This window comes from Salminus brasiliensis, chromosome 19 (assembly GCF_030463535.1).
Source record: "Salminus brasiliensis chromosome 19, fSalBra1.hap2, whole genome shotgun sequence".
Taxonomy (NCBI): Eukaryota; Metazoa; Chordata; class Actinopteri; order Characiformes; family Bryconidae; genus Salminus; species Salminus brasiliensis.
This window is the reverse complement of record NC_132896.1, coordinates 14,895,321-14,906,883: the sequence shown is the minus strand read 5'-3', so window position 1 is coordinate 14,906,883 and position 11,563 is coordinate 14,895,321. Positions and strand designations below refer to the sequence as shown.

At 40.1% G+C, this 11,563-nt stretch overlaps 1 protein-coding gene across 3 annotated transcripts; it reads right to left on the bottom strand.

The window, feature by feature from the left end:
* Window positions 1–210: 210 nt before the first annotated feature.
* cnot7 (CCR4-NOT transcription complex, subunit 7) lies at window positions 211–10,209 on the bottom strand. 3 transcript variants are annotated; one of them, XM_072663635.1, is made up of 7 exons: window positions 10,045–10,209; window positions 8,549–8,759; window positions 8,267–8,460; window positions 7,053–7,214; window positions 4,984–5,128; window positions 4,760–4,870; window positions 211–1,514 (listed from the first exon to the last, which is right to left on the bottom strand). In XM_072663635.1, exons 2-7 carry the CDS (start codon window positions 8,663–8,665, stop codon window positions 1,383–1,385), a joined length of 861 nt encoding a protein of 286 aa, XP_072519736.1. In that variant the 5' UTR covers window positions 8,666–8,759; window positions 10,045–10,209; the 3' UTR covers window positions 211–1,382. The 3 variants fall into 3 exon arrangements, with proteins under 3 accessions (XP_072519736.1, XP_072519735.1, XP_072519737.1); XM_072663634.1 differs by having other exon boundaries at window positions 8,549–10,209; XM_072663636.1 differs by lacking the exon at window positions 7,053–7,214 and having other exon boundaries at window positions 8,549–10,209.
* Between the last annotated feature and the right edge of the window lie 1,354 nt (window positions 10,210–11,563).

Genomic DNA, 11,563 nt, shown 5'->3' with positions numbered 1-11,563 from the left:
GACTATGTGAACAATAGCCTTGCAGAAAAAGGAGAAAATAGAATTAGTTCATCATGAGTTGACAATGTAAATACCTACCTGATTCACAATTTCTCAAAAAATTACAATTACCAAAAATGTAGACAACGCTTTTGTGTGACCGCTACAACATAGTGGCTGGATTTATGGCATTATATAGCAAAATAGCTTTAAAAAAACATGGCCCACAACTTTTCAGATGTTAGAAAATCTGAGGCCTTTATTTACAAAAGCTCTAAAAACAGTCACCCTTGATATTGCATATTCTCCACATGGATATTTTATACAATAATGGAGTGGGGAGGGGGGGGGGGGTATCCGTGTTGCTTTCGTCATTCTCTGGAGGCGACATTCAACAAAAGATAAGCACTGTCCATGCAGCTCACATCTCTGTAAAAGCTCAGACCATGACTCAACACAGCATTTATTCGAACGCCATCAGTACATGCAGCAGATCTACGCAACATAGAACTGTAAAGCAAACAACCCAAATGGCACAGAATTGTGCATGATTCAAAAACCAGCGCTACAGGTCAATCTAATTCCACTGACACTGAGTACTCAAGTCAAGGTTAAGTGTTTTTTGTTCTTTTTTTTTGTTTGTTTGTCTTAAAGAAGCATAATGAATAAAAGGCTTTGAATTTTTATACTAAAATACTACAAAACCTTTAAGTCACCTTTTTAAAAATGAAATGAAGAGACAGTCCTGACACAGAAGAGGTGATCTCACGTCAGTTAAATAGTGGCAGTTATGCATCACTCTCCTTGGTTTGTGGTAAAATCTGTGCTAGCCCAACATAAAGGTAAAATCAGTGCAAGGCTTCACTCGTGCCGGTAAGTGCCTGTACATTCGCCTATGTGTTTCTGTGAAACGCTCCGTTCTGTCTCAAGCTGCTGCAGGATGTAAAAAAAAAAAAAAAGGAAAAGGAAAGAAAAAAGGTGGATGTAGTACTCCTTGGATCAGGGAACAAACATACATGTAGATAACTGGCATATCAGGGTTTGCTGAATTAGTCTACGCACTATTCCAACAAAGCATGAGAACAAATGTAATAAATTAATGATAAAAAAAAACATAAAACGTAGCTTAATATTAAGGCTGAGCTTTGCGGGGGAAACAAAAATAAATAAAACACCCATTTTTTTTCCTTGTCTCTTATCATAAAAGAGGAACATTTTGTGACAAAAGTTTAACATAGAGAAGGCAACAAAGTGGAGGAAGTTCTTTAGCTTTCCATCTAAAACCAAGAGTCTTGTTGGAGCTTTAAAGTGCAAATTCCTATTGAACGTCTTATGAAAACTAAAAAACCCATGTTTTAAGCCCTGCAGGTGAAGTTCTCTACAGTGAGGGGGTTCTTGTTGTGTCATGACTGCTGCTTGTTGGCCTCCTCTTCGTAGGCGTTGCCGGTGCCGTTCTGGACGTAGGATGAGCCAGAGCCCAGTCCATACAAGTGACCACAGTACTTAGCGTCATCAATATGATCCTCAAAAAACATCTGAAACGAAAGGGAAGGCACAAGTGGATATGCAGGGCAGTGTACACTTTACACTTTATGAATGAAGCAAGTGTCTCCATTTTCTCAGTCGTTATTTACATTCCATCAGATTTCCATGATGAACTGACCAATAGAAATGCTCCAAAATGACTTAATAAAATCTTTAAATCAATGATTTTTTTTCTTCTCCTATGAAGTTTTTTTTTCTTCAAATCTCAAGAAAAAACAGTGTCATATTAGAACTGCTTGTATGAGTGTTATATTAAACATCCAGCTAAATTTGGATGAAAAAAGAAAAAATAGAAATAGCGTGGTCCAATTATTTTAATAAACACAGCTGACATCCCTGTAAAACTACGCACACAACAGCGTGAGCAGGGAGGAATGAGTGAAGTGGGGAATCTGTGAACACACTCACTGAATGCTAACATGCCCAGTTGTATGAACAAACGCTGGAACCAACAAAGAAGCCAAGTGACAGAACGAACAGGCAAATGGGTGAACAAACGAACAAATGAACGAACAAACAAACACATCAATGAACGACAGACCAGCAGAGAGGGACAGACAGGTTAGCAAGCATGCTAGTCTTTTGTTATGCTAGTGTTTTGGTATGCTGTGGTAAAAAGCAGGAAAATTGGGAAAGCATAATAACCTGAACAACTTTGACAAGAGCCAAAATTGCGATGGCTAGACGACTGGGTCAGAGCATCTCAAACACCAGGAATCCTGTGAGGTTTTTCAGGTATGCAGTGGTCAGTATATACCAAAAGTGGTCCAAGAAAGGACAACCGGTGAACCGTTTCTCACTGATGCGATCCACGGAGACCCCACTTCACAACTTAAAGGACTTCAATGATCTGCTGCTGACATCTTGGTGCCAGATACCACAAGACACCTTTAGAGTCCATGCCTCAAATGATCAGATCTATTGTGGTGGTACAGGTGGCTCAATATTAGGCATGTGGAGCTAATACTATATCTGATCGATGTACTTTCTACATGTGTACTGAATGCCCACAAGAGATCAATCAATGGATTCCTTGGGAACTAAAGGAACTAAAGCGTAAAGAAAATAAACAAGAGAAGATCAACTCAATTCAGATCTTGCCTCCTGGAATAGCGCAAGCACTGAGAGAAGTAAGGTAAATGTAATCTGAGACGGTTCAATGACAATTATTACACAGGAGCTACAGTTATTTATTTGCGAGAGGCTGACGCTCAGCATAGTTTACAAAACATGCAAATGTGCATGTCAAATAGAATTATGCATAATTCAGCATCACACTGAGTCAGGCTGTCATCAAGCAAACAGCTCAACACCAGCTCTCAATGGGATCATTATAGACACGCTTGCAGCTGCAGGATGAACGCTGACAGCTTAGCCCAAACACACATTTTCTGAATTACTGGAAAGACTCAATCATGTGGAAAACACTAATGCTCTATACATCTATCCAGCACATACATAGGCTGTAGGTCAGTAAGCTGGTTTCACAGGCCCTTCACACTGCGACACCCAGTTCAATCTCCACTTCTGCACTGATCTTGTGACACAGTGGTAGAAGGCTAGATGTGCAACCTGCTTTCAATTGCATTGCTTTTTACTTAAGGGTTTAATGACTTCAATCTATAATCACAGCAAACGAGTGCTTTTTTCCCTTTTTTGCTAATTTAAAGCACCTTTATCATTTTAACTCATGTGTATTCATTCATCTGACACAAGATTATGATTCATCATGCATTCATTCATTAATCTTAAAAACAAATTCAGCCTACACATTTATTTAACCCAACCGTGCCAGTGAACACACCCAGAGCAGTCGACAGCAACCTCAGCGTCCAGGGAGCAATTGGGGATTAAGTGTCTTGCTCAAAGGCACTTCATCCATAGATGGCAGTCATGGGGATTGAACCAGCGACCTTCCAGTCCTTATGTCCATACCAATTACAACTACCTTAAAGCACTACAAACAACCTCTCTCAGCTATGTTAACAAGGCCCCATTAAATTTCTTCATAAACACGGCTGGCTTTGCTAGCCTGCTCTGAACATAAAATCCTAGCCTATTCTACCCCATCTTAGCAAAGTGCTGTTGCTTGTTGTCGCAGTAAGAACATTTATTGGTTTAACAAGCAGCAGTGGCATCTCTGGCTAATTGCGTAGGTTTAGCTGTTCAGGAAATTCCCCAATATCACTCAATTTTTGGTGCTAATGCAGAATGGTTACTTGGCAGAAATGCTAAGTATCTGCTTGTTTGTGGGTGCCTGTGCAGCTTATGGAGAAGACTGGCTGTTTTTTTTTTTTGTTTTTTTTAGCATAACCAGCTTGAACTCAATTTCAAATTACTTTGAAAAGTGGTGGGTTAAATGCATGCTCACCCCTGTGGTTCCTGTGGCCATTAATTTTAAACAGAGCATCAAAGATTCAAAGCTGTATCACTGTCTGCCCTTCTCTCCAGAGTGAGTCTCATTTAGTCTTTCGTGAAAACCACTGTCAACGTCTAAACTTGGCATCTGGCTTCAGCCAATCAGAGTAAAGGCCTATTCAGACCAGGCCTTTTTTTTTTTTTGCTTGGACGCATGCGATTTTTAACGTAGTGGAATCTTCACACCAAGTTTTTTTTTTAGCCCTCTTTAACTTCCTTCTTCTATATAAGTGCTCGTAAGCAAGGGAAGCTCTAGTTGCCGGTTCTTTGTAGACATGAACAGACTAGGTTGCACCTAGACAAACCTTTACCTATGCTCTGCCATACATTTTCTTTGACCTTTGCATTATTATAGTCAGCGTGTTGCCTGTCACAAGCTTTTGCGTTACATTATTAACAATAATAAGCTGTTAGAAGCTGCCGCAGTGTGGATGCTAATTTGTTTGGTCTGCAAGCATGGAAACTGAGCTTTTAGCTTTAGCTTTTGGTCAGCCTGATTTTTCACGCACCCAACAGAGCAAAAATAAATAAATGCATGCAGCACTGCAGTCCGTCAGTTACAGCCTCTGTGTAAAAGACCTCACTAATTGAAGTATATAATATTGTATGATAGTATTTTTTGTCCCTTAAAATCTCACTCAGTGTGAAAGGGCCTAAAAAAGGCCTACCATTTAGGAATCAACTGCTGTGCTATGTTGCTTTTGGAAAATCCAGGTCTGACTCAAAAATAGAAAGAGAGATCTGTAGAATCATTATTTTACACTTTAACAAGGCCTCTGATGCACAGCAAACATTAACATAGAATTTCACAACCTACCTCTCTCATCTTAAAGAATGCCATTCCAGTGAGGAGAGAGTCTGAGCCTGCCTGATGCTGAGGCCCAATCCTCTCCAGCTCTAGCTGCTCAGCTACTTCCTGCAGGCCACCCTGCACATCACACAAACATCACACATCAGAAGACATTCACATACTCTGTCTTAGGAGCTCTCTCAAATACAATGTATGTGTACAACCAATTTAAAGTAAAAGAGAGTGCATGCCTTCAAATTTTTACAGCTCTTCATTAAGTATTTCACATCGTAGATGATGGGGAAAAATAATCGGAGGATCTCAAAGAAGTCAACTTCTTCCTCTGGCAACTTGGAGTTGGACAAAATTTTTATCAGGTAACCAAAGTCATAGCCACTGAAAGGGAAGTACAAACAAAAGTTTATGAGAACATTTGACATAGAGGGAAATAACAGTTATGGATAGGAAGGCATAATTATGTAGATGTTTACAGTCAGGACCACTGCAAGAGCTCCATCATCTCAGAACATACTTAAAACTAAATGCTATACTGATTGCTTTAGCTGCTGTTACACACACAGTTCAATTTTACAGATACTGTATGCCTGAATCTAGGCGTTCTTGCTTTTGAGCTGTTTTGGTTGAAACGCCACTACCTTGCAACCTGTACTGTCTGAAGCTCAAAGCACCTATTTTTTGAATGTTTAAAAAGTCACCCACTCCCACTTAAAAAAATGAGAGAGACCTGTAATTGACATCATAGGTAGACCTCAACTGTGAGAGACAAAATGAGAAAAAAATTCTGAAAATCACATTGTCTGATTTTTTAAGAATTTAATTGCAAATAATGGTGGAAAATATGTATTTGGTCACCTACAAACAAGCAAGATTTCTGGCTGCCTCAGACCTGCAACTTCTTCTTTAAGAGGCTTCTCTGTCCTCCACTCATTACCTGTATTAATGGCACCTGTTTGAACTCGTTAACAGTATGAAAGACACCTGCCCACAACCTCAAACAGTTACACTCCAAACTGAGCAAAAATCCCAGAACCACACGGGGGGACCTAGTGAATGACCTGCAGAAAGCTGGGACCAACGTTACAAAGGCTACCGCCAGTAACACACTACGCCACCAGGGACTCAGATCTTGCAGTGCCAGACGTGTTCCCCTGCTTAAGCCAGTACATATCCGGGTGCGTCTGAAGTTTGCTAGAGAGCATTTGGATGTTCCGGAAGAGTATTGGGAGAATGTCTTATGGTCAGATGAAACCAAAGTAGAACTGTTTGGTACAAACACAACTCGTTGTGTTTGGAGGAGAGTGAATGCTAAGTTGCATCCAAAGAACACCATACCAACTGTAAAGCATGGGGTAGCAACACCATGCTTTGGGGCTGTTTCTCTGCAAAGGGACTAGGACGACTGGTCCGTGTACATGAAAGAATGAATGGGGCCATGTATTGTGAGATTTTGAGTGTAAACCTCCTTCCATCAGCAAGGGCATTGAAGATGAAACGTGGCTGGGTCTTTCAGCATGACAATGATCCCAAGCACACTGCCAGGGCAACAAAGGAGTGGCTTCATAAGAAGCATTTCAAGGTCCTGGAGTGGCCTAGCCAGTCTCCAGATCTCAACCCCATAGAAAACCTTTAGAGGGAATTGAAAGTCTGTGTTGTCTGCAGACAGCCCCAAAACATCACTGCTCTAGAGGAGATCTGCATGGAGGAATGGGCCAACATACCAGCAACGGTGTGTGCCAACCTTGTGAAGACTTACAGAAAACGGATATATAACAAAGTACTGAGATTAACTTTTTTTTGCGCACAATTGGTGACTGACTAAATACTTTTTCCCCCACTGTAAATTGTGACGAAGAATTGCATTCCAATACATTTCCACAGTAAAAATATCCAGTTTATGGTAAATGAATAGTGGCTCTAAATATCAGTTGTCTGTGTTCTTGATTACCAATAAACAGTATCTGCCCTTGGTCAACCACTGTAAAATAGTAGTAGTAACAGTAGTAGGAATTATTTTAGTCTTTATTACTTAACTTAAATACCCATAAATAAATAAATCATTAAATTAATAGAAACTAAAACAAACAAACAAAAAGGCCATTTAAGGTCTACAGGTGTGAATGAAGCAAAGCTTGAACATTAGTAGTAAAGGTATGGAAGTAATGTATCAGGTTTGAAAAGACAGTACATTTCTTTAATCCTGAACAGGTTTCAACAACTCCCCATTTCGATTTCTCAGCTAGGTATATGAGAACACTTAAATTCAATAGGCATTTACATCTGTTGTCTATGGTGGACATACCTATGGAATGATAGCCACTTGACCCCTTCACAGAGTACCACACCTGAAGTCATGAGGAGCTCTGCAAAATACAGTGTCTCAATGCCCTCTTCTTCATGCTTTTTGAACTGGATACCTGATGTAGTCAGTAGCTCTATTGAATCCTGTGCGTACATATCCTCCCTGAAACAAAACATTTCCATAAACACGGTATTACAGCTACCATTATCCAGTAACTGTCATTTTACATGCCTGTAGAGAAGTATTGCCAATAAAACAAGACTCCCTGGAGCAGATTAACTTGAACCATTTCAGTAATCCAATCAACTCGTTTACATCAGATAATTGGACGAAGCCACGTCTACATGAGTCAGGCAGTAATCAGCATGTTGCATTGCAACATGCCAATAAACTCACAGAATAAGACGTGACGAAAACGTCATGTAAAACCCGAACATAAATGCCGCTGCTCCCCCCCCCCCCCATGATTTACGTTATTTATTTATTTTACACATCAAGCCCCAATATGAACAGGCATCATGTAGAAGAATATTAAAATCCTTTCAGTGCTGCTACAGACATGTGTTGTCATCATCTCATAAGCGCCCTGTTAAAAAGCTGGTTGCTTATTTCCGGTACCATGGTTACCATATTTTCATGCATGCACAGTCATTCGAGAGAAATCCAGGTAAGCATATACATGAACTGTATGAACAGAAGTATGCTATTTACAAGACCATGTGAAAAATCTGATTACTGCAGAAATCTGATTATGAAGCGCACTCAATGAATAAGCAGGTGTCCCAATACTTTTGTCCATATAGCATATATATTTAAACCGCCCTCTTTTCCTACACAATGGAAGTCTGCCTGCTCACAGACTCGTGCCCTGCCTCCTAATGCCTCATTAGTGTGAACTATATAGGAGAGACTTAGACAAGATTTATTTATGAAGTAACGGTAGAAACACAATAACATTCAGACACTTCCTCATCATCAACATACGTCTGAACCAGTGGCGTATTTCACTTTTAGCAACATTTAGCCCACCATTCATTTAAATTATGAGTGCATTGCGAATTCCACTTTAGGATTTGGACACGCAAAGAAAAATGGCTGACATACTCAACAGTGCCTTAACCTGTAAACAGGGAGCCCTTTAGATCACAGCCTATACTTGTGTATATAGAAACTAACCATGCATAGTATTTTTCCACAAGAAATCCTGTACTTACGTGAGGTTAAATTTGAAGTTGAACTGCCATGTTGAAGTTCCTGGTGGGTACTCCCCTTGTTCATTCATAAAGGTAAGACCAAGCTGGATAATCTTTAACAAATCAACGTTACACCGCAGCAACTGGTACTGATAGTCCGCGTTGCTTCTAAACTCTCCAATAGGTCTCGCAACTACACCTGGAAACTCTGTGTCCTACAAACACACAACACAAGCAAGTGAGGCGCACTGAAACGCTGCAGAGTTGAAGAAAAGATAAATGGCTAAACGCAACAAGGTTTACCATTGCGATGTAATTGTATTTTCGGATGACCTGCCGAATCCTCTTCAGCTCCTCATCCAGGTTACTAGCCCAAACCTCACATATTCTTTGGCTATGATCCACAGTGGCTGCGGGCATAGTGCCACTTTCAAATGGAAGGCATCAAAAATGAAAAAAAATGCTCCCTTGGGGACAACTCTGTAGAATTTTGGGTCCTATTCTTTCTTTTCGCCTGAAAGAAAGTTACACTTAAGACACATATTAGACCACTCAAAGAAGGTGTTGGTGGTTTGAGCAGTTAAGATGAAAATGAGCAATGCCAACATGTGGCTTACATGCAGGCTTACAATTTCAGCAATTTCAGGGAGGCTAGATCCAATGTGCTATAACCTTCACATCAGCTGTATACCATCCCCATTTGTGCAGAACAGGACCCAACTAAGGAACCGTGTGCACTTGTACCTCATGTTTAGAGCCACTGTTTGACAACAAGCAACTGATTCTGTTGATTCTGTCCAAGTTTACTAAGCCAAGGTGGCAACAGCTTAGTAAAGTTCATCAGGGCTCAAGTTGATCACTGGGGGCAAGATGTCACTTGGCTGTTGTCATCCAGCTGGAAGGCTGGGAAAGCTAGCCAACCAAGAGACTATGTCAAGTTATGGTTTTCCTGCTGTGATCTAAATCACCTAGCATCATCTAAACACCCTGCTGCAAAACCCGGCTCAACACCAGCTTTTGCTAGTAGCTGGAGTTTAGGTGGCCTGCACTGGTCAGGGAGGCTCAAAAGCTGGTCATCTAGATAAAAATAAAATAAAACAAATAATAAAAACATACCCTATGCTTGTAAGATAGCTTATTGACCAGCATAGTGCATTTTGCATCCGATGTCATTCATGCTTGGTCATGCTTGGTCAGCTGGATCATGCATGTAGACCAGCTAAACCATCAACCTCAAACAAACACATACTGGCTAGAAGCTGGTCAAGAGCTGAGCTTGGATTTTCAGCAGGACAGTGCCTTTTTATTTTTGCTTGCCAACGTAGAACAAAGCTATCTGGCTAACGTTTCACACACATCTGAGCAGCTAAGCTGGCAAAACCCAGGTCCAGCAAGTACAAATCCTCAACACGGCTCTGCTCTCAGTCAGAACAAAAATGCTGGGGAGATTTTTTAACTGTCTGGACCTGAATTTATTTGCCAGCTCTACTAGCCAACAACTCGCCTAACAATAAAGCTACCGCCCACCAAAACAGACCAGGCGACAACCTTCATCTGAAGGTAGCTAGCTAGCACCTGCCACGCCAACTACAGCCAGAAACACACGAAACTGACCTCTAAGGGAACGCGCTGCCTGGCACTTCCAGGCGTGCATCTGGACAGCCTGGTGTCATGTTAGCCACCAGCTAAAGAGGTTCCTGTGCGCTAGCGAAGGCTAACGAATCCTGCTAGCTAGCTGCACAGCCACCTAACTTTGTCCTGCTAGTTTTGTCCAGCTCACTCGCTCTCACTCGACTTACCTCTCCTCAATTAAGGTACACTTATATGTACTGCTTCAGCAACACACGGTTGTCTTGTTTACAAATGCACTAGGGTCTTAGGTCTAAACCTGAAAGGGTTTTATTAGTCTAACACCGACATCAACAACCAGCTGCCACCTCTGATACTCCATTACAACGCCGCCGCGTGACGTCATCGAGATACGAGCACTGACCTTGGAACGTCACGAAATCTGGATCCAGGATCGTCTGGAAGTCTTTCATTTTTAGAGCTTCAGAAAAGAGCACCAGGATTAGTCTGAACTCAGGGGGTGGGCGAGACGTACTGGTGCAGTTTTAAAAGGGGTTGGGGGGGGGGATGTCTTATTATTATTATTATTATTATTATTATTATTATTGTTATTGTTATTGTTGTTGTTGAATATAATAATAAAAATAATAATACTAATAATACAATGAATACCTTAAGAAAAGCCATGCCCCCCCTTTTGAAACAGCACTATATTATTATTGTTGTTGTTGTTGTTGAATATAATAATCAAAATACTAATACTAATAATACAATGAATACCTCAAGAAAAGCCATGCCCCCCCCCTTTTGAAACAGCACTATATTATTATTATTATTATTATTATTATTATTATTATTATTGTTATTGTTGTTGTTGAATATAATAATAAAAATAATAATACTAATAATACAATGAATACCTTAAGAAAAGCCATGCCCCCCCTTTTGAAACAGCACTATATTATTATTGTTGTTGTTGTTGTTGAATATAATAATCAAAATACTAATACTAATAATACAATGAATACCTCAAGAAAAGCCATGCCCCCCCCCCCTTTTGAAACAGCACTATATTATTATTATTATTATTATTATTATTATTACAGATGGTAGGGTCAGGATTTGGCACCGACATCATGGATTATGTTATCATGGCTACTTACAGCATGATGATGCACCATATCTCAAAGCAAAAGTTTCAGTCTCAGACTGGTTTCATTAGCATGACAATACATTTGGTATAATAATAAATAATCATATACAAAAAGTACCCATCTTTACCTGCATAGCATGCCCAAGGAAAATGAGACAGTCCTTAAAGCTAACTGTGATATAATTTTTCAACAAAAGTTTTTTTATGTGTAATTTTGTGGTAGAGAGCAGAGTTCATGGCAAGTCGTGCAGGCCTTGAAGCAGCAAAGCATCCAAAGAGCATCCCACTACCACCGCCATGTTTAACTGCTGGCATGTTGTTCTACTTGCCGAATGCTTTGTAAGCTTTAAAATAGATGTAACAAAACCCCTGCAAAAGACTTTGCGCTCATTAAGGTGTTAAGAACAATACAGCATGAAGCTTAATCACACAAAGTTACCCTCTTTTAGCAGCAAATTCAACTTGTTAGCTTTGCTATAAACTGAGAAATGTTGATATTTTAATTGAAATCTTAATGAATCTTAATTTAAAAATGATTTGAAATCTCATGAAGTACCACACAGCAATAAACAACCTTCCCTATTAGCATCACACAT

Bases quoted from the DNA above. Each gene is read 5' to 3' on its own strand.
- cnot7 (XM_072663634.1), bottom strand. From the start codon at position 8,665: ATGCCCGCAGCCACTGTGGATCATAGCCAAAGAATATGTGAGGTTTGG. The intron at 8,461-8,548 runs GTAAACCTTGTT...GTGTGTTTGTAG, and splicing joins AATACAATTACATCGCAATG to GACACAGAGTTTCCAGGTGT. The intron at 1,515-4,759 runs GTAGGTTGTGAA...CTTTCGTTTCAG, and splicing joins CATTCTTTAAGATGAGAGAG to ATGTTTTTTGAGGATCATAT.